Source organism: Pantherophis guttatus, chromosome 2 (genome assembly GCF_059756535.1).
Source record: "Pantherophis guttatus breed Tessera chromosome 2, ASM5975653v1, whole genome shotgun sequence".
Classification (NCBI taxonomy): domain Eukaryota; kingdom Metazoa; phylum Chordata; class Lepidosauria; order Squamata; family Colubridae; genus Pantherophis; species Pantherophis guttatus.
This window is the reverse complement of record NC_142064.1, coordinates 293073736-293096213: the sequence shown is the minus strand read 5'-3', so window position 1 is coordinate 293096213 and position 22478 is coordinate 293073736. Positions and strand designations below refer to the sequence as shown.

Genomic DNA, 22478 nt, shown 5'->3' with positions numbered 1-22478 from the left:
TCCGAGTCCTTTGGTATCGTTTCCAGGGACTTTTTCATTCCTCCCAGCATGAAAGAGGAAAAAGGGATAAGAATCTGTGGACTTCATTATTTCTGTAAGCCCCTCAGTCACGTCTTCGATAGTTGCTCCTGGGAAACAACCAACCACCTTAGTTTGATTGTCCATCTTAGAAACGGCTGTTTCAGTTCCCCTAAACAATGAATCAACACAAGACTTTCTTTCTTTCTTAAGGAGGTCCGGTCTAATTTTCCCCCCTGCCATTGGTACATTTGGTGTTGTCCCTTCCCCAGGTTCTTGCACACTGTCTTGCAAGGGGAGGCATTGCTCAAAGGAGCCCAAATCTTCTCAGGCAATTTCAGACAATTCCTACAATCACACTCCGACCTCTTTTTCCCCTGGTGGCCCCAAGACCCCAAATGAGGAAGGGGAGGGGGAAATTCTGCCTCGGTGATGGAGGCCACTGGAGTCCTGCAGAGTCAGTCTGGATGACCTCTGGAGGGGGCGAGGCTCAGTTGGAGGGCTGCCTAGGGGCATCTAGAGGTGATGGGGAGAAGGGAGGGGTCTTCCACTTAGGGCTGCCCCATTGAACTCCCCCCCTTTTTCCCAGAGAGTAGGTCTTCCCCTCCGTGGCAATGTCTTCTGCACCAGGAACGGCTTCACATGGATTCCTTGGAGGTCATCTAGTCCAACCTCCTGCTCAAGCCTACACCATTTATACCATCGAGCAGGAGATTGAATGAATGTAGGGGAGTCTCGGGTGCCCCCCAATGGCTCCCCACAAATGCTCAGGGAGGACGGTGCCTGCTGGCATTCTGCTCCTCCAAAGGGGGCTTGAGGGGAAGCAGAGCAAGGGGGCCTCTGAGCAGAAAGGGGGGTCCTGCCCCTTCGCCTCCCTGGATCTGCCCACCCTCCTCCTGAACCAGTTCTGGCTTCGGACCCAAAGTAGCCTGGATGGTGGATCCAGAGGCAGCGGGGGGAGGAGCATCCTGCGGGGGCAGCAAAAAGGAAGAGGAGGAAGAGGAAGGGAGGATTCCAGGGTTTTCTTACATCTGAAGTTTATTCTTTTATAGCAAAGCGAAGGGAAGGGAAGTGAGTGGGAGGAAGAATAATGTAGATGAAGCTGCTGTGGGTTCAAAGCCAGGAGAGTTGAGGGGTCTGGAGTGACAGGTCCACCTAGCATCCCTGGGGACAGTCTAGATGGTCTCCACCCCTCCCTCACAAGAAAGAGAGGCCCTGAAAGGAAGCTGGGGTGTATGTGTGTCTCAGCAGGAGAAGGTCCAGGCTGCCATTCTCCTCCTCCCCCAAACTGCCACCTTCAGCCTCCATTTTTCACAGGTTGCAAACAGGACAAAGAGTCATCAGCTGTTAAATAAAAAATATGCTTTTGCATCAGAGAGCAGGATTAATTCATGAGTGCTGTAGAAAAAGAGATGGGGAAGAAAATCAGAATATAAAGAGACACTTTTGCTGTAAATAATATATTCTTCTTCCCTTTCATCCCCACCCCCAAGGCAGACCCACACTGCAGGGGGGTGATTGACAGGCAGGGACACATAGAGAGAGAATCCGCCCATTTCAGGGAGGAAAAGGCTGGGATGCTTCATATGAAGAAAGAAGACGGGGCTATGATGGGGGTGGCAGCAAAGGGGGGAGCCTGGGCTCACTGGGCCAGAAATTGTGGGAATTCTCACAAGGAGAAGGGGGGGGTCAGGAAGAAGAGCCTGTCCAGGTTCCAACTAATGAACCCAAAGGAGTCTGTATGGGGAGCCAAGAAGGATCCTCTCGGACCGGAGGGTGGGGTGCAGTTCAGGGAGAAGTTTTTGGAGGGAGTTCATTAAGTTGATAGGTTCATCTCAAGGACTTAGCTCCCCCTTCCATCCGAGGACGAACGGAGGTATAGAATGAGCGAATGCAATGATAGAACAATACCTGAGATGCTACGTTAATTATCAGCAATTTAGCTGGGCAGATCTCCTGCCATTTGCTGAAGTGGCCTACAATACCGCAGTGCATAGTAGGGGTGAAATGTAAAATTTGTTACTACTGGTTCTGTGGGCGTGGCTTGGTGGGGGGATGTGACTGGGTGGGCGTGGCCTAACAGAATGGGTGGGTTGCTTACAAAATGCGTGGGGGAATTTAAACCTGGGATGCTCCCTCCCCAAGGGAGGAATGGGAAGGAATGCCCCCCCTTCCCTCCCCTTCCCTTCCCTTCCCTTTTGCAATTTCCCAAAACTTGGAAAAATTCTGGGCAAGATTTTAGCGTTTCTGTGTGCTTTTGTTTTTGATTGCAATACATTTTCAGATCTCTGTAAGGAAACGTTGCTCAAAATCCAAAAAACTGCTCTTATCCACAACCAGGAGATATTGTTCAGGCAAGTTTTTTTTAAAAAAAAGGAACAATTTAAGAATTTTAAAAGCCACCTATAACTCTTAGGAGAGGCTGAGATGAGGGGGAAGAGGAGAAACTCACCTGCAGGAGGTTGGATGGGAGTTGCTGGAAGGAGAAAAAGACCCAATCAGGACCCTTCGTGGGCTGGAGGACTCAGCGGGACCCCCTCCCCATTGATAGCCCATCATAGGTTGTGTGATCTTCACTTATAGCCCCTCAAATAAGTGAAGCTCCCATAAATATTCCCCAAGGGGCCCCTCTTGGCCACCTGCTAAGCTTGAGGAGAGGCCTCCCCTAGAGGGTCCCCTCCCCACAACCTCTCCTCCAGCCCCCCAGACTCACCTTTCTTGCTCTTCAGGTAGGAGAAGAGCCCCACAGCCAGGAAGGCCACTCCTATCACGGCCCCCATGATCCCCGTCCAGAGTTTGCTCCTGGCAGAGCTGGAGGAACGGGGCTCTGGAGAAGGAGAAGGAGCCTCACCTGAGCAGGAGGATCAGGCCCACCTTCCCCCAGGAGGCTCCATCCCAGCTCTCCCCATGGGGTGGGTTTCTCCCCCTTCTCAGGGCAGGATGGGAGTTCCCAGACCAGGAGGGGAGGGAGGGAGGGGCTTACCCCATTGGACGGTGATGGGGGCCTCCAGGCTGGCATGCTCCACCTTGCAAGTGTAGACGTCCCCCCGTTGGGGCTGGGTCTCCAGCATCACCTGGAGCTGGTAGGTCCAGTCTCCGTTCTGGAGCTCCTCCCCAAAGGCCACGCCCTCCTCCTCCAGCCGCCCATTCTTCAGCCACTGGACCTCGATCTCCACGGGGTAAAAGCCGGTCGCGGTGCAGAGGAGGATGGTGTTGGGGGAAGAGGGCTCCATCTTGGTGGGGGAGATGGAGACGGTGGGCTTGGCTGGAGGGAAGGAGGAGAAGGAGGCACATGAGAGACACAACAGGAAAGAAACGACGCAGAAGACGGGAAGGACAGACGCAGCACGAGTCGGATGATTCTTGGGATCTTGTTGAAAATGAAACCAGATTTTTAATTAGATCTAATACCACAACATTTGTTTGTTTGTTTGTTTAGTAAACTTAGTTATTTATTAAATTTATTTGCCAAAGTGGTCACAACTAACCCAAAGTCTTACAGACACTCTCCTAGCCGTGACTGCCACCTGCTCTCCGGGAGTCCAGGAGAATCTCCAGAATTGCCAACTGGGTCTCTGGGACAATGCAGCTCCACCCAGAAGGAAGTTGGTTAAAGTCCCCCATCTTGGGGCTCCCAACACCCAAAGCCCTTTGGCCTTTCCAGGGTTCAGCCGAAGCCCCTAATCCCCCATTCAGCCCCTCCCCCCACAGCCTCCGGGACCCTCAAGGGGGCAGCCTCAGCATCTCCTGGGTCCCCAGAGGTGGAGATGAAACCTTATAACATCAGCAGACGGAGGAGACCTCCAGCCCTGGTGACGGATGGCCTCACCCAGCGGCTTCATGCGGAGGTTATAGAGGAGAGGAGAGAGGACGGAGCCAAACGCCTCTGGGCAGCCCTGAAGGTGAACCAAGTTTGCCAAAGAAAGAAAGAAAAAGAAAGAGAGAGAGAAAGAGAAAGAGAGAGAGAGAGAAAGAGAGAGAGAGGAGAAAAGAGAGGAGAGGAGAGGGGAGGGGAGGGGAGAGGAGAGGAGAGGAGAGGAGAAGAAAAGAGGAGAGAAGAGAAGAGAAGAGAAGAGAAGAGAAGAGAAGAGAAGAGAAGAGAAGAGAAGAGAAGAGAAGAGAAGAGAAGAGAAGAGAAGAGAAGATCTTTGTCCCAATTTTCTTCGGTGTTTCAATCACTTTTCAAAAAGTTTTATTTGGAGAGAGAAAATTTCTCCTTCCACTTTCCCTTTTCTCCCTTTAGGAGCCACAAGATACAGAAATAAACAAAAAAATCAGCAGAAGATTTCAGGGGGAAAAGTGCAAAATGTGATGTGGCTGCAAAATCCCCAAATTTTAGGCAGCCTCAACAGAAAGAGGCATTTTGAAGGAAAGGGCAAAGGAGCCCAATGGGGGGGGGCAGCCCTTTGCTCCCCATAACTGCCAGAAACCCCTGAAGGAAAAGTTTCTCCCCCATTGAAGATGAGAGACCCTGAATCCCCCCTTCAGAGCAGGGAGGGCAGAAGAGCTTTTGGGGGATCTCATGATCTCTCTCGAGGATCCTTCCTGGGGGGGCTTTGGGGGGATTCAGAGGGAGACCCCCCCTCACACCAGGCTCTGCCTGCACCCAGCCGGCCTCCTTCCCAGCCGCAGGAACCGGCCATTCCTGGGGAAGGAGGTGGGGAGGGGTCCCTCTGACTCCCAGAGGGAAGCTTCTGCCCTGGATGAGGGGGGCAGGGAGTGGGGAAGGGATCCAGAGGGGATCTTGGATCTTGATCTCCTCCTTCAGCAAATGCTCCAACTGGCACAACTCTTGGATGGATTAATGGGGGGGGGGGTGTTAGTCTGGATGAGTCCCCCAAGAGAGTTGACAATAGATCCACTCCAGCCCAGAGTCCTTGGCTAACCATTTTTTTTTTCTCTTGAGGGATTTTCTTATTAAGAGTAAATTCTATAATGCTTAAGAAGAACCCATTTTTAAATATTTATTTGTAATTCCAACCTGGGATCTGGTCAGGTTTCCATGCAGACAAATAGCAGCATTTCAGGTGTGAGTTGTTTTTATTTTCCAGGAAAAGTTTCTTGTAAAAATCAAATCCAGAAAGCACCCACAGGCAGACTGATTCAGCTGGATTCATTAAGTTCTTTATATACATATATATAATTTTGGGGAGAGTTGAGGGAAGGTTGAGAGCCTCTCTTGGTGGCCAGAGAAAAGCTTTGGCCTCTCGGGGGAAGGAGACGCCCGGATCTCTCCGGAGAGAAAAGTCAGCTCAGAAGTCAAAGAAAAAGGAAGAGAAAATTCCCCCAAAGAGACTCAAGAAACATCCTGTGATTTCAGGTCTCCTAAACTGGAGCTGCACCAACAATTTGCTCTAAATACACAGAATTTAATAAATATTCCTGTTCTTTTAATAAGGAACAGGAACCCCTGGAGAATTATTGGACTCTTGTCTGAAGTATTTTCATGGAAGTAAAAATAATACTTTAGATGAAGAAGAAATTATATGAATCACAATGAAATTCAGGATCAATATTTTGGATTTATAATGAAAATGCATTCTATTTATGTGGATGAAGCTTCTGAGCAGCTAAAGGTTTTTCACAAACCATCCAGAGATTTTGGTCCTGTCCCTGAACCAGAGGAAGGGAGGAGGGGAGGGAGGAAAAGAGGAGGGGAGGATGGGCTTTGGGGTCTTTGGGCAGCTGATGAAGCTCCTTTCCCTGAAGGGAAAATCCCCCCAGAGACCCCCAGAAGGAGGGAGGAGGGAGGGAGTCTCTGAGAGGCCCACAAAAGAGACACACTCACAACACCAACACAATTGGCACTTGGGGCACTTTTGGAGGTTATCAAAAATCACTAGATAAATGAATCAAAGTGGTTGAATATTTAAACTTTAAATATTGTCCGGAAACAAATTAAACAGTTGAATATTATTATCTCCATGAAAATATCCTCTTTGGTAGGAAAAACATTTCCAAATGCATCTTATGTGGCAGTTTAAAATCCTCCCAGGTTTGCAGGGAAGAATTTAGGAGTGAAAATGAGTTTTGCCTCCAGACTGAATCTGTGGAGAGCAAAATCTCTTTTGGTTCCCCTAAAATATTGAATAATTTCCGGAAGGAGCAAATGCTCCAAGAGGCTCTTCTCTCTTAGGATCTGGAGGTTTTCCTCTTATGGAAGAAAGATCTTGTTGGATTCTATGGTGAGACGTTATTTTTGGAGAATCTCTGGAGTCACAATGGGAACATTAAACTTAACCAGTTCTTAAGTATTGATGCTTTCAAGACTTCTCTGATTCTAATAAAAGGAATATAATTTCCCTGGAAAGGCCGAATGGCAACAAGGGCAGCTAAAATCCTTGATTGGCCTCTGAAACCCCATCAGTGGATAGAAATATAGAAGATTTTTATTAGACAAAGAAATAAAAGGAGAAAAACGAATGTAGGCAACATTGAAGGAATCTGGAAGAGAGAAGGAAAGAATCGGAGGCTTCAGGGCTGAATGGAGGCCAATTTCTTTCTTAGGACCCCAAATTCAGTTTTAAGGTTTGTGGGTGTTTTTGGATTCTCCCCCCAAATCAGGAGCCTCCCCAGGAAGGAAGAACGGAAGCGATCAGGGTTCCTGTTATTGGGGTTTTTACATCTCGGTTTAAGGATTGAATCGTGATTACAAATTCTTAAGCTGCTTTTGTTACTCATCTGTTTCCTTATTGGATTGAAAAGCTGCTGGACTGGAAATGACTCTGAATGAAGAAAGATGAAAGAAAAGCAGAAGATCCATAGAAAGGGGTCGACAGGTGAAAAAGCATCTGCTAATTCTTTTTTTTTATTTTGGGTAAAAAATAAGGTTTTATCCCAAAGTGCCCAAAAGCAGCATTTCTGGAGCAGAGGAAGGGAGGGAGGGGCTTCTGGGTGGGAAGAGGGAGGGAGACGGGAGGTTCCTGAATAGGATAGAAATGAATCAGGGATAGAGAGAAATATATATGTAGATACAGGGAGTCCTCGACTTAGGACCACAATTGAGCCCAAGACTTCTGTTGCTACGTGAGATTTATTTATTTATTATTCGAATTTCTATACCGCCCTTCTCCTTTCGGACTCAGGGCGGTGAACAGCCAAAATAAAAACATTTATACATAAATACGATTAAAAATAGATTTAAAATAATTAAATTTGGCCCATAGTTTAAAATTTATCAATTTAAAATCCATATCAAAATTTAAAACCAACCATAAAATCATAAAATCAAGAGAGACCGGCTAACTGAAAGAGATGAGTTTTTAGGGCCCGACGAAAGGTCCGGAGGTCGGAGATCACTAGTATCTCTGGGGGTAGATTGTTCCAAAGGGTAGGTGCCACCACAGAGAAGGCTCTCCTCCTGGGGGTCGCCAGCCGGCATTGTCTAGCCGACGGCACCCTGAGGAGGCCCTCTCTGTGGGAGCGAAGTGGCCGGTGGGAGGCTATTGGTGGCAGAAGGGGGTCCCGTAAGTACCCCGGCCCTAAGCCATGGAGCGCTTTAAAGGTGATCACCAACACCTTGAAGCGCACCCGGAAGTCCACCGGAAGCCAATGCAGCTCGCGCAGGAGAGGAGTCACATGGGAGCGCCCAGTCGCTCCCATAATCCCCCGCGCGGCCGCATTCTGCACCAGTTGGAGCCTCATTCTGCACCAGTTGGAGTTTGTTCAATGAATTTTGCCCCATGTTACGACCTTTCTTGGCTTAGGACCTGGTTACCTATGGGACCGCCTACTACCACCAATAGCCTCCCACCGGCCAGTACGCTCCCATAGAGAGGGGCTCCTCCGGGTGCCATTGGCCAAACAATGTCCAATGGGGAGAGCGGAGAGCCTTCTCTGTGGGGGCGCCTACGATCTGGAACGAGCTCCCCCTGGAGATACGGAGGATCCCGGATCCATGCACCTTCCGTCGCGCGCTCAAGATTTTCTTATTTCATCAAGCTGGCCTGGCCTAAATCTTTTCCCCTTTTAAATGTAAATTTTAATTTGTTTTTAAATTATTGGGTATTTTAAATTTGTCTCAGCCAAATTATTTAATTCGTTTTTATTCTATTTTAAATTTTTGTATTTATGTGTTTTATTCTGCGGCTGTTCACCGCCCTGAGTCCTTCGGGAGTAGGGAGGTATATAAATCCAATAAAAAGAAAACAAAACAAAAAACAAAACACAGTCATTAAGTGAATCACTGCAGTTGTTAAATGAGTAACAAGGTTGTTAAGTGAATCTGGCTTCCCCATGGACTTTGCTTATCAGAAAGTCGCAAAAGGGGGTCACGTGACCCTGGGACGCTGTGACCGTCACAAGTCTGAGTCCGTTTGACCACGTGACCCTGGGGAGTCTGAACGGTCGTAAGTGTGAAAAACAGTCATAAGTCATTTTTTTTCACTACTGTTGTAACTTTCAACGGTCACTAAACGAACTGTTGTTAAGTGGAGGACTGCCAGTATTGAGCAGGAGAGAGAGAGACCTGGCTGGATTCCCCTCCCCCACCCCCACCCCAAAAAAACCTTATCTGGATGGATTTTCTTGTGGGGGGGAAATGGATCGAAGGGATCCCAGATTCCAGACAGGAGGAGAGTTTGGAGCCTGGGAAGAAGATTTTGTCCATCTGAGAGTGCAGAATAAATAAATAAATAAATGAGTAAAATCTCCACCTGGGAGGATCCCAAGGAGTGAAAGAAAAGGGGGGTCCTCCCCCTCCCAGGGAAGAGCCCCCCTCCCTCTCTCCCCCCCAGACTCACCTCTCCGGCCAACCACCCGCTCCTCCGCCTTGGCCGCCTGGTAGCTGAACCCCCTGTAGTTGTGCTGGCAGAAGCGATCCACGGAGGCCTTCTGGTACTGCAGGATGCGCTCATCCCTGTTCCAGGTGTCCACATCGGGCTGCACCAACGGAGAGACGGCCACGTATTTCCCGAGGTCGCTGTCGAAGTAATAGATCTCCTGCCGGTCGTAGAAGCGCCTGTCCAGGAACCGCACCCGCTGCGTCCCGTTGAGGAAGCGGCACTCGGACTTCACCTGGGCCAGGAAATGGGCTGCGAGGGGGAGGAGGAGGGGAGGGAAGGCCGTCAGGAGGGACTCCAGGGCCCATCGTTCCCAGCCACTGGCAGAGGAGGGGGGATCTACGCGGGAAGGGGGAGGGTGGCGGGGGACCTTCCGAGAGAGACTGGCGGAAGACGCCCCCTGGAGGAGGGAGCAGGAACTCTCTCAGTCCCAGAGAGGAAGGGAGGCTTCCTGGGGGCTCTGGAGGGGGAAGGGGAGGAAAGAGGGGGAGGGGTGGGAAAAGGCAGGCAGAAGCTGAACCGGTCCAGCGATCCCATTCAGTCTCTGCAGGGAAGGTTGCATCTCAAGGGGCAGGAAGGATGGGGGGAGGGGCTGGAGGGAAAGTAGCTTCCATCCCCCCCCTCTCTCTTCCTTTGGGAGGGGATCTGGGGAGGGGCCACAATGAGGACATCTAGACCTACTCTCCTGGCTCTCCTGGCGTCTCCCAGCCCTTCAGTCTTCACCTCCCCTCCGTCTCTCCCCTCCCCTTTCTTCTTCCCCCGAATCTTCAGCCCAGCTCCCTCCCTTTGGGGGACTCCTGATTCCTCTCCCCCTCCCCAAAAAGAGCCGCTCAAAGCGAGGGTCTCCCGCCCCCATCACAAAAGGGAGCCAGTTTCCGAGGAGCAACTCAGACCCCCAACATCCTCCTCCCTCCCTTCCCCCTCCCCTCCAGGGGGATTATGGGGGGTTCTTGGTCTCCTCCCCAAATTCAGGGTCTCTCCCAGAAGGGTCCGAAGCCCCCCTCTCGCCTGACCTTCAAAGCGTCAAAGTTGAGACTGAGAAGAAAAAGTGAAGTTTCTGAAGAAGGAAAAAGACTTTTGCTCAAATGCCTCTTTTCCCTTCTGGGGATTCAGGGCTGAAAATGCCTCAGTTTCCCTCTTTCACTTTCGCTTTTCCTCCCCTTCCTCTTTCCCTGCAGCCCCCTCCCACCCAGGCACAGGAGAGGCTGCCACCCCCACCTGGCTACATGGGGGGAGGGTTAGGATTAGGGTCCCTCTCCGTCCTCCTGGGGGGGGGCTGTGGGGAGGGAGGGGGAGGAGACCACGCAGAGATCGAGGCTGGGGGAGGCTTCCTTCCCCCTTCCCAGCCCCCTCCTCCCCCGCCCAGCCCCCTCCTTACCGGGGGTCTCCTCCCCCCCTTCGCTCCCGGGGATCCGGGCCAGCGCCCCCAGCAGCAGCATCAGGGGGAGCCCAGCCAAAGCCATGGAGGCTCCCCACAAGCGCCCCAAAGGGGGGAGAAAGACGCTCCCAGCCCCAGAGGAGGAATCGGAGGGTCTGGAGGGGGGGAGGAGTTTTCCTCGGACTTCGGAAGAGGGAGAGTCCAGAAAGAGCAGGAGGACCAATGGGAATCCTCCCTTCTGCAGCGTCATCGGTCTCCGGGCAGAGCCTCCCTTGACTTCGCCCGATGCAGGAGAGAGTTCGGCGCAGAGAGAGAAGCGGAGAAAGTGGGGGAGGGGATCCCTTCAGTCTTGGGGGGCTGCAATCTGGAGGGTCTTTCATGTCCTCTTCCTTTTGCCCCCCCCCATGATTCTCCTCCAATCTCCCATCTAGTCTCTGTTTTTATTTCTTCTGTAAGTAAATATTAACCATTTCTATACCAACAACTTAACTTAATCAGTAAATCCCAGAAGTCCAGATTTCATTTTTTTCTGCCCAAAGTCCAGAAGGGGCTTCCAGGTAGAAAAACAGCTGGAAATCTATTCTTTCCTCTGGTCAAAAAGTTTATCTTGCCATCTCTGCCACATTTTTCATTCCATCACTTTGTCCATCCTGGGGATGGAGGTTTCTTTCCATTTTTGCATATGAGGAATTTTTGCTGCAGTCAGCATGTCCAGTAATAAAGTCGTAAATTTATATTTCACGTTCCTTGTCCAGGAATCCCGAGAGGAAAACTTCTGGTTGTCAACAGACCCAGAGAGATAAATCACATTTACACCCCATTCGAAAAAGACAATAATAAACCTCAGAAGGGAAGAAAAAGACCCGCCTCCCCTCCAAGAGCCAACAGATAAGCAGGGATCAGCACCAGACAAAGAGGAAGGCAGGAAACCAGAACTCCAATCTCCAATGCTCTTCTCCGCGTTCTCTCTTCCACACACACACACACACACACACACACACAAAAATACACACACACAGAGTTTCTTTCTCCATCCCCCAAGAGCTGCAGAGGCGCTTGGGCTTCGCTTCCCCAGCCTGAAGCTTTGGGCTCCTCCGAAGCGGAACTGAGGACCTGGCCAGGATCCAGCAGGCAACAAGCCTCCATTCTCCCTCAGGGACTCCCCTCCTCCTCCTCCTCCTCCGCCCCATGGCTGAGTCTGCAGGTGGGGCAGCCACAAGGTCCTCTGCCCCATTGGAAGCGGCTGAAGGGACCCCTCCCCACCACCTCATTATAGCTCTCTGGTCCTTTTCTCCCTCAGTTGAAGCCCATTGAAGAAAGGAGTCCTTGACCTATGACGGTTCATTTAGTGACCATTAGAAGTTACAATGGCACTGAAAAAAGTGACTCTTTGCCTAATATTCCTTCTTTCTAAAATATTTTTTATTGCTTTGAATGTTTTTTAATACTTTCATGTAAATACCTGTTTTTATTTACCTCACTTGTTGTGAGATGAGGGGCTACATAAATGTGAGAGAGGAGAGAGAGAGAGATGATGGGTGAATGGATAACCTTATTATTTTAAATATAAGTAGAGACAGTAGAAGCTTATTCATCCACATCAGTGTGTTGTCCATTCGTTGCAGCCTCTTTAAATATGTTCCAATTTCTGCCCTTGAAGGAATCTCCTTGTAGAGCCTCCACGGCTTCTGCTGGCCTCAGTCTCCCTAGTTCTCTCCTGGGTCCTCTCTGATGAACCTTAAAGGCTTCTCTGCTGACCGGAGCCTCCCAGAGAGAGGATCGGAGGGGCCAGGAGGAGGAGGGGGAGGGGCGGCCTCAAAGGCTCCCTGGGGGTTGGAGAAGGCCCCGTCCAGGGTCTCCCCTCCCCTGGTGGCAAAGGCCCCGTATGGGGGGAAAGGAGGGGGGGCTGCTTCCAAGGCGGCCTCTGGTCTGCTGGGTTTCCCAGGAGCCTCTTTCCTCTTCCACCAGGCCCAGAACCTGCCTCCCAGGTGAGGCCAGGGGAGTCCAAGCCCCCCATGACTCTTGGGGGGAGCTTCCTCCGGGCCTCGGCTAAGTAACAGAAACTTCCATCTCTTTCCTCTGGTTGGTTGGGAGGCTCCGAATATTCCCCCATCCCTCTTTCCCCCCCTTTATATCAACCCAAATGCATTGAAGGAGGTTTTCCTCTTTCTTCTGTTGAGTTCTGTTGGTTATTTCTTATAATTATTTTTCCTGTGGTGGCCCCAAGACCCCAGATGAGGAAGGGGAGGGGGAAATTCTGCCTCAGTGATGGAGGCCACTGGAGTCCTGCAGAGTCAGTCTGGATGACCTCTGGAGAGGGCGAGACTCAGTTGGAGGGCTGTCTAGGGGCATCTAGAGGTGATGGGGAGAAGGGAAGGGTCTTCCACTTAGGGCTGCCCCATTGAAATCCCCCCCTTTTTCCCAGAGAGCAGGTCTTCCCCTCCGTGGCAATGTCTTCTGCACCAGGAACGGCTTCAGATGGATTCCTTGGAGGTCATCTAGTCCAACCTCCTGCTCAGGCCTACACCATTTATACCATCGAGCAGGAGACTCTATACCATTGGAATCTGAGCCCCAAAGAGGGAGGGAGCCATTGGGTGCCGAAATGGGACAGGACCCTCCAGTTGTGGCTCCAGAAATGGCTGAAATGGCTGGGTGAATGTAGGGGAGTCTCGGGTGCCCCCCAATGGCTCCCCACAAATGCTCAGGGAGGACCGTGCCTGCTGCCCTTCTGCTCCTCCAAAGGGGGCTTGAGGGGAAGCAGAGCAAGGGGGCCTCTGAGCAGAAAGGGGGGTCCTGCCCCTTCGCCTCCCTGGATCTGCCCACCCTCCTCCTGAACCAGTTCTGGCTTCGGACCAAAAGTAGCCGGGATGGTGGATCCAGAGGCAGCGGAGGGAGGAGCCTCCTGCGGGGGCAGCAAAAAGGAAGAGGAGGAAGAGGAAGGGAGGATTCCAGGGTTTTCTTACATCTGAAGTTTATTCTTTTATAGCAAAGCGAAGGGAAGGGAAGTGAGTGGGAGGAAGAATAATGTAGATGAAGCTGCTGTGGGTTCAAAGCCAGGAGGGATGAGGGGACTAGAGTGACAGGTCCACCTAGCATCCCTGGGGACAGTCTAGATGGTCTCCACCCCTCCCTCACAAGAAAGAGCGGCCCTGAAAGGAAGCTGGGGTGTATGTGTGTCTCAGCAGGAGAAGATCCAGGCTGCCATTCTCCTCCTCCCCCCCAACCTGCCACCTTCAGCCTCCATTTCTCACAGGTTGCAAACAGGACAAAGAGTCTTCAGCTGTTAAATAAAAAATATGCTTTTGCATCAGAGAGCAGGATTAATTCATGAGGGCTGTAGAAAAAGAGATGGGGAAGAAAATCAGAATATAAAGAGACACTTTTACTGTAAGTAATATATTCTTCTTCCCTTTCGTGCCCCACCCCCAAGGCAGGCCCACACTGCAGGGGGGTGCTTGATAGGCAGGGACACATAGAGAGAGAATCCGCCCATTTCAGGGAGGAAAAGGCTGGGATGCTTCATATGAAGAAAGAAGACGGGGCTACGATGGGGGTGGCAGCAAAGGGGGGAGCCTGGGCTCACTTGGCCAGAAATTGTGGGAATTCTCACAAGGAGAAGGGGGGTCAGGAAGAAGAGCCTGTCCAGGTTCCAACTGATGAACCCAAAGGAGTCTGCATGGGGAGCCAAGAAGGATCCTCTCGGACCGGAGGGTGGGGTGCAGTTCAGGGCGAAGTTTTGGAGGGAGTTCATTAAGTTGATAGGTTCATCTCAAGGACTCAGCTCCACCTCCCACCCGAGGACGAACGGAGCTGCAGAACGAGCGAACGCAATGACAGAACAATACCTGAGATGCTATGTTCATTATCAGCAATTTAGCTGGGCAGATCTCCTGCCATTTGCTGAAGTGGCCTACAATACTGCAGTGCATAGTAGGGGTGAAATGCAAAATTTGTTACTACTGGTTCTGTGGGCGTGGCTTGGTGGGGGTTAATGTGACTGGGTGGGCATGGCCAACTTTTTTTTAAAAAAAAAACTTTTCAAAGCATTTTTTTCTACAACATCTTTGGCTGAAGAGGTTGCAGAAAAAAATGCTTTGAAAAGCCTCTGCCGATCAAGCAACTCAGCTGGGATCTTCAGAGGCTTTTCAAAGCATTTTTTTTACCACCTCTTCGGCTAAAGAGGTTATAAAAAAATTCTTTGAAAAGCCTCTGATGATCCCAGCTGAGCCGCGCGATCATCAGAGGCTTTTTCAAAAAACTTTGAAAAGTAAAAAAAAGCCTCTGATGATCGTGCGGCTCAGCTGGGCATGGTGGGGGGGGGGGCGCAGGGATTTTTGCTACCGGTTCTCTGCCATCGCTACCGGATCAGGGGATCCGGTCAGAACTGCAAGCATTTCACCCCTGGTGTGACCCCTTTTGAAACAGGCACAGGGTGGAATTTGTCCCCGTTCCTGAATACCTTCAGGAACCCCCCTCCACAGTGAGCCTAACAGAATGGGTGGGTTGCTTACAAAATGCGTGGGGGAATTTAAACCTGGGGTGCTCCCTCCTTCCTTCCCTTCCCTTCCCTTTGGCAATTTCCCAAAATGTGGAAAAATTCTGGGCAAGATTTTAGCATTTCTGTGTGCTTTTGTTTTTGATTGCGATACTTTTTCAGATCTCTGTAAAGAAGCGTTGCCCAAAATCCAAAAAACTGCTCTATCCACAACAAGGATATATTGTTCAGGCAAGTGTTTTTCTTTTTTTTTTTTAAAGGAACAATTAAGGAATTTTAAAAGCCACCTATAACTCTTAGGAGAGGTTGAGATGAGGGGGAAGAGGAGAAACTCACCTGCAGGAGGTTGGATGGGAATTGCTGGAAGGAGAAAAAGACCCAATCAGGACCCTTCATGGGCTGGAGGACTCAGCGGGACCCCCTCCCCATTGATAGCCCATCATAGGTTGTGTGACTTTCACTTATAAGCCCCTCAAACAAGAGAAGCTGCCAAAAATATTCCCCAAGGGGCCCCTCTTGGCCACCTGCTAAGCTTGAGGAGAGGCCTCCCCTAGAGGGTCCCCTCCCCACAACCTCTCCTCCAGCCCCCCAGACTCACCTTTCTTGCTCTTCAGGTAGGAGAAGAGCCCCACAGCCAGGAAGGCCACTCCTATCACGGCCCCCATGATCCCCGTCCAGAGTTTGCTCCTGGCAGAGCTGGAGGAACGGGGCTCTGGGGAAGGAGAAGGAGCCTCACCTGAGCAGGAGGATCAGGCCCACCTTCCCCCAGGAGGGTCCATTCCAGCTCTCCCCATGGGGTGGGTCTCTCCCCCTTCTCAGGGCAGGATGGGGTCCACAGACTAGGAGGGGAGGGGCTCTTACCCCACTGGACGGTGATGGGGGCCTCCAGGCTGGCATGCTCCACCTTGCAAGTATAGACATCCCCCCGTTGGGGCTGGGTCTCCAACATCACCTGGAGCTGGTAGGTCCAGTCTCCGTTCTGGAGCTCCTCCCCGAAGGCCACGCCCTCCTCCTCCGGCCGCCCGTTCTTCAGCCACTGGATCTTGATCTCCACGGGGTAAAAGCCCGTCGCGGTGCAGAGGAGGATGGTGTTGGGGGAAGAGGGGTCCATCTTGGTGGGGGAGATGGAGACGGTGGGCTTGGCTGGAGGGAAGGAGGAGAAGGAGCCACATGAGAGACACAACAGGAAAGAAATGACACAGAAGACGGGAAGGACAGACGCAGCACGAGTCGGATGATTTTTGGGATCTCGTTGAAAATGAAACCAGATTTTTAATTAGGTCTAATACCACAACATTTGTTTATTTGTTTGTTTGTTTAATAAATTTAGTTATTTATTAAATTAATTTGCCAAAGTGGCCACAACTAACCCAAAGTCTTACAGACACTCTCCTAGCCGTGACTGCCACCTGCTCTCCGGGAGTCCAGGAGAATCTCCAGAATTGCCAACTGGGTCTCTGGGACAATGCAGCTCCACCCAGAAGGAAGTTGGTTAAAGTCCCCCATCTTGGGGCTCCCAACACCCAAAGCCCTTTGGCCTTTCCAGGGTTCAGCCGAAGCCCCTAATCCCCCACTCAGCCCCTCCCCCCACAGCCTCCGGGACCCTCGAGGCGGCAGCCTCAGCATCTCCTGGGTCCCCAGAGGTGGAGATGAAACCTTATCACATCAGCAGACGGAGGAGACCTCCAGCCCTGGTGACGGATGGCCTCACCCAGCGGCTTCATGCGGAGGTTATAGAGAAGAGGAGAGAGGACGGAGCCAAATGCCTCTGAGCAGCCCTGAAGGTGATCAACCAAGTTTGCCAAAGAAAGAACAAAAAAGAAAAGAGAAGAGAAGAGAAGAGAAGAGAAGAGAAGAGAAGAGAAGAGAAGAGAAGAGAAGAGATCACCCCAACGATGCCCTTGAAGTGATGTCCCGGTGCCTGGAGGCCGTACGGATCTGGATGGGGAGGAACAGGCTCAGGCTCAACCCATCCAAGACTGAGTGGCTGTGGTTTCCGACGTCCCGATATAGTCAGTTGACGCCATCACTGACTATTGGGGGCGAATCATTGGCCCCCACGGAGAGGGCTCGCAACTTGGGCGTCCTCCTGAATTCACGGCTGTCTTTAGAAGAGCACTTGACGGCCGTGACCGAGAGGATTTTTCATCAGGTTCGCCTGATCCGCCAGTTGCGTCCCTTTCTGGATCGGGACTCGTTACGCACGGTCACTCATGCCCTCGTCACCTCCCGCCTGGACTATTGTAATGCTCTCTACATGGGGCTCCCCTTGAGGAGCACCCGGAGGCTCCAACTGGCGCAGAGTGCGGCCGCACGGGTGGTAATGGGAGCGACATGGCGTTCCCATGTAACACCCCTCCTGCATGAGCTGCACTGGCTCCCGGTGGTCTTCCGGGTGCGCTTCAAGGTTCTGGTTACCACCTTTAAAGCGCTCCATGGCTTAGGACCTGGGTACTTGCGGGACCGCCTACTACCACCAATAGCCTCCCACCGGCCGGTACGCTCCCATAGAGAGGGGCTCCTCCGGGTGCCGTCAGCCAAACAATGCCGACTGGCGGCCCCCAGGGGGAGAGCCTTCTCTGTGGGGGCACCTACTATCTGGAACGAGCTCCCCCCAGAGATACGGAGGATCCCGGATCTGCGCACCTTCCGCCGCGCCTTAAAGACCTTACTATTTCACCAGGCCGGCCTGGCCTAATTTTCCCCCTCTTTTATAAAAGATTTTTAAAATTTTAAATATCTTTTAGTATTTATATATTCAATTTTAAATTGGTTTTAAAAGTTTGGGGTTTTAAATTTGTTGGAGCCAAAATTATCTAATTTGATTTTATTCTATTTTAAATTTTGTATGTATGGATTTTTATTGTTTGGCTATGCACCGCCCTGAGTCCTTCGGGAGTAGGGCGGTATAGAAATCTAATAAAATAAATAAAATAAATAAATAAAGATCTTTGTCCTAATTTTCTTTGGTGTTTCAATCACTTTTCAAAAAGTTTTATTTGGAGAGAGAAAATTTCTCCTTCCACTTTCCCTTTTCTCCCTTTAGGATCCACAAGATGCAGAAATAAACAAAAAAATCAGCAGAAGATTTCAGGGGGAAAAGTGCAAAATGTGATGTGGCTGCAAAACCCCCCAATTTTAGGCAGCCTCAACAGAAAGAGGCATTTTGAAGGAAAGGGCAAAGGAGCCCAATGGGGGGGGGGCAGCCCTTTGCTCCCCATAACTGCCAGAATCCCCTGAAGGAAAAGTTTCTCCCCCATTGAAGATGAGAGACCCTGAATCCCCCCTTCAGAGCAGGAAGGATGGAAGAGGTTTTGGGGGATCTCATGATCTCTCTCGAGGATCCTTCCTGGGGGGGCTTTGGGGGGATTCAGAGGGAGACCCCCCCCCCAGACCAGTCTCTGCCTGCACCCAGCCGGCCTCCTTCCCAGCCGCAGGGACCGGCCATTCCTGGGGAAGGAGGTGGGGAGGGGTCCCTCTGACTCCCAGAGGGAAGCTTCTGCCCTGGATGAGGGGGGCAGGGAGTGGGGAAGGGATCCAGAGGGGATCTGGGATCTGGATCTCCTCCTTCAGCAAATGCTCCAACTGGCACAACTCTTGGATGGATTAATGGGGGGGGTAGTCTGGATGAGCCCCCCAAGAGAGTTGACAATAGATCCATTCCAGCCCAGAGTCCTTTGCTAACCATTTTTTTTTCTCGAGGGATTTTCTTATTAACAGTAAATTCTATAATGCTTAAGAAGAACCCATTTTTAAATGTTTATTTGTAATTCCAATCTGGGATCTGGTCAGGTTTCCACATAGACAAATAGCAGCATTTCAGGTGTGAGTTGTTTTCTTTTTTCAGGAAAATCCCATTTGCCTCTTGGGACATTAAAGGCCTTTGTGGAATTGCTAAAAGAAGGAAGAGGCTTTACAAACTGAGAATGGCTTTTTTTTAAAAAACAGGAAATGCAAATTTTGGATGAGAAAAAAAGTCTTTTAGCAAGAAAATGGAAGGATCAGATTTTAAAGCTGCAATTTGGTATTTTTACATTTTTATTTTTATAGCCCATCCCAAACCTCCTTATTTACAAGACTGCAGTGTGAAGATTTTGGGGTTCCAATTTGGCCAGATGGGAGTTGCTGGAGATTTTAATTGGATCGGAAAAAGGTTTTTTTTTCCTTTTAAATACCTCCCAAGGGACACAACTTTCTCCCTCGGCCCATCCAGGAATCCAATTTAATAGACAAATAGAGACTTCTTGATTTAAAACAGCAGGAGGACAAAGTACATTTTATCTGCCCCACATCATGTTATTCAAGATTTCTTTTTGATATCAAGCTTGATGCCTAATGTAATAAATAGGACACAGATCTACTTTTTATTTTTGATCTGCATCCATAAAATTGATGCTTATTTTGGATTTTGGATAAAAATATTAGAGAAAGATGGGAAGTTGATGCTCCTTTGCTGGGGTCCATTGAACAAGAAACAAGACTCAGACGTGATTTTTCCCAGAGAAATGGAGGCTGAATTAATTCTGGGGAGAGTTGAGGGAAGGTTGAGAGCGTCTCTTGGTAGCCAGAGAAAAAGAAGGAAAAAACCCATATAAGGGGGACAACAGGCGAAAGAGACTCCACTAATTCTTTTTTTAAATTTTGGTACAAAACCACATTTTTTGTCCTAAATGCCAAAAACAGCATTTCTGGAGCAGAGGAAGAGAGGGAGGGGCTTCTGGGTGGGAAGAGGGAGGGAGACGGGAGGTTCCTGAATAGGATAGAAATGAATCAGGGATAGAGAGAAATATATATGTAGATACAGGGAGTCCTCGACTTAGGACCACAATTGAGCTCAAGATTTCTGTTGCTAAGTGAGACGTTTGTTCAATAAATGTTGCCCCATGTTACGACCTTTCTTGCCACAGTCACTAAGTGAATCATTGCAGTTGTTAAATTAGTAGCAGGGTTGTTAAGTGAATCTGGTTTCCCCAGGGACTTTGCTTATCGGAAGGTTGCAAAAGGGAATCACGTGACCCCGGGATGCTGCGACTGTCAGTAGTACGAGTCAGTTTGCAAACATCTGAATTTGGATCACGTGACCCTGGGGAGGCTGCAACGGTCGTAAGTGTGAAAAACAGTCATGCTGTTTTTTTCAGTGCCGTTGTAACTTTGAACAGTCACTAAATGAACTCTTGTTAAGTGGAGGACAGCCTGCATTGAGCAAGAGAGAGAGACCTTGTTGGATTCCCCTCCCGCACAAAAAACATATTAGGGTGGATTTTCTTGGGGGGAGGGGAAATGGATCAAAGGGATCCCAGATTCCACACAGGAGGAAAGTTTGGATCCTGGGAAGAAGATTTTGTCAATCTGAAGGTGCAGAATAAATAAATGAGGAGTAAAACCTCCATCCGGGAGGATCCCAAGGAATGAAATGAAATGAAAGGGGGTCCTGGCATCCCCCTCCCAGGGAAGAGCTCCCCCCCCCAGACTCACCTCTCCGGCCAATCAGGCGCTCCTCCCTCTTGGACGCCTCATAGTTGTACACCCCGTAGTTGTGCCGGCAGAAGCGATCCACGTCAGCTTTTGCAATCTGCAGGGTGAATTTATCCCTGTTCCACTTGTCCGCATCCGGCTGCCCCAACGAAGTGACGGCCACGAACTTCCCGAGGTTGCTGTCGAAGCGCACCAACTCCTGCTGGTCATAGAACCACCTGGCCAGGAACTGCAGCCGCTGCGTCCCATTGAGGAAGTGGCACTCGGACTTCATCTGGTGCAGGAAATGGGCTGCGTGGAGGGGGAGGGGGAAGGCCGTCAGGAGGGACTCCAGGGCCCATCGTTCCCAGCCGCTGGGAGAGGACAAGGGACCCATGTGGGAAGGGGGAGTTGCGGGGGACCTTCCTTGGAGGTACTGGCAGAAGACGCCCCCTGGAAGAGGGAGTGGGAACTCTCTCAGTCCCAGAGAGGAAGGCAGACTCGCTGGGGGGTCCGGAGTGGGGAGGGAAGAAAGAGGGGGAGGGGAACAGCCTCCTCCATCCTCCCAGGGTGGGAAAAGGCAGGCAGAAGCTCATCTGGTCCAGCAATCTGATTCAATCTCTGCAAGAAACGTTGGATCTAAAGGGGCAGGAATTGGGGGGGGGGGGCAGGAGGGAAAGTAACGTCCATACCCCCCACTCTCTCTTCCTTTGGGAGGGGATATGGGGAGGGGCCACAATGAGGACATCTAGACCGACTCTCCCGGGCTCTCCCAGCCCTTAAACCCCCACCTTCCCTGGGTCCCCCCACCTTTTCTTCTTCCCCCGAATCTTCAGCCCAACTCCCTCCCTTTGGAGGATTCTCGGGGATCCCACCTGTTTCCCCTCCCCCTCCCCCAGTGGTGGATTAAGGCTCACTGGTGCCCTAAGGACTGGTGCCCCAAGATTCTTTCTTTTTTTTTCTTTTTTTTACAAATCTTCATTTTTTTTTTTATTTTTCAACTTTGTGGTTCCCCCTTTGGGCCTGGTGCCCTAAGCATGTGCTTAGTCTGCCCTCCCCAAAAAGACCCCCTGCAGCCCCCCCAAGAGCATCTCACAGGGAGGGTCTCCAGCCCCCCTCACCAATATCCTCCTCTCTCAGCTTCCCCTCCCCTCCAGGTCCCAAACGAGCAATGGCGGATTGGGGGGGGTTCTGGGTCTCCTCCCCAAATTTGGAGGGTTCCCCAGAAGGGACGGAAGCCCCCCTCTTGCCTGACCTTCAAAGTCCCAAATCTGAGATTCAGAAGAAAAAGTGAAGTTTCTGAAGAAGCCCAAAGACTTTTGCTCAAATGCCTCTTTTCCCTTTTGTGGATTCAGGGCTGAAAATGCCTCAGTTTCCCTCTTTCACTTTCGCTTTTCCTTCCCTTCCTCCTTCGATTCAGCCGACTCCGACCCAGACACTGGGGGTGGGTGGGTGAGAGAGGGGCCCAATTGAGATCCCCATCTCCGCTACAATTGGGGAAGAGGTCCCTCTCCGTCCTCCTGGGGTGGGGGGAGGAGACCACGCAGAGATTGAGGCTGTTGCAGGCTCTGGAGTCCCAGCAGCTTTCTTTCCCCCTCCAGGGGTCTTTCTCCACAACCCCCTCCTCCCCCAACCGCCTCGTCCGCCGCCCAGCCCCCTCCTTACCGGGGGTCTCCTTCCCCCCTTCGCTTCCGGGGATCCGGGCCAGCGCCCCCACCAACAGCATCAGGGGGAGCCCAGCCAAAGCCATGGAGGCTGCCCCACAAGCGCCCCCAAAGAGAAGAGAAAGACGCTCCCAGCCCCAGAGGCGGAATCGGTGGGTCTGGATTGAGGGGGGGAGGAGTTTTCTTCCAACTTCGGACTTGGGAGTGTCCAGAAAGAGCAGGAGGACTAATGGGAACTCTCCCTTCTGCAGCGTCATCGGTCTCCGGGCAGAGCCTCCCTTGACTTCGTCGCAAGAGAAGATAGTTGCGAGCAGAGAGAGAAGCGGAGAAAGTGGTGGGTGGATTCCCTTCAGTATTCTAGGGGGTGTTTTATGCCAGTTCCGGAGGTGAATGTGGACTTCTTTTTGCACACACACACACACACACACACACACACACACACACACACACACACACACACGATTCTCAACCAGTCTCCCTTTTTCTGTGCGCCTGGACTGGAGGGGCGGACTAGATGCCCTTTTAGTTCCCACAGTGCCCAGAAGGAGCCTAAACTGGATCAGCTGAGACTCCAGAAGGGCAAAATGGATCCAGAGCTCAAGGGGTCCTTCGGGCTCCCCCCCCCCCGCTCAGTATGGAAGGAGGAAGCCCCACAGCCAGCCAGGACTTGGGGATCACACACTCAC

General features: G+C 51.1%; 1 protein-coding gene across 1 annotated transcript; it reads right to left on the bottom strand.

Moving 5' to 3' along the window:
• Window positions 1-1038: 1038 nt before the first annotated feature.
• Window positions 1039-21955, bottom strand: LOC132711382 (H-2 class II histocompatibility antigen, E-S beta chain-like). Its single transcript, XM_087885011.1, has 9 exons — window positions 21794-21955; window positions 20150-20440; window positions 15536-15817; window positions 15273-15386; window positions 15011-15034; window positions 3002-3283; window positions 2732-2845; window positions 2471-2494; window positions 1039-1416 (listed from the first exon to the last, which is right to left on the bottom strand). The coding sequence occupies exons 1-9, from the start codon at window positions 21876-21878 to the stop codon at window positions 1403-1405; spliced, it is 1230 nt and encodes a 409-aa protein (XP_087741137.1). The 5' UTR covers window positions 21879-21955; the 3' UTR covers window positions 1039-1402.
• Between the last annotated feature and the right edge of the window lie 523 nt (window positions 21956-22478).

Bases quoted from the DNA above. Each gene is read 5' to 3' on its own strand.
- LOC132711382 (XM_087885011.1), bottom strand. From the start codon at position 21,878: ATGGCTTTGGCTGGGCTCCCCCTGATGCTGTTGGTGGGGGCGCTGGCC. The intron at 20,441-21,793 runs GTAAGGAGGGGG...CCCTCCACGCAG, and splicing joins AGGGGGGAAGGAGACCCCCG to CCCATTTCCTGCACCAGATG. The intron at 2,846-3,001 runs GTAAGCCCCTCC...CTCCTTCTCCAG, and splicing joins CCCCATCACCGTCCAATGGG to AGCCCCGTTCCTCCAGCTCT.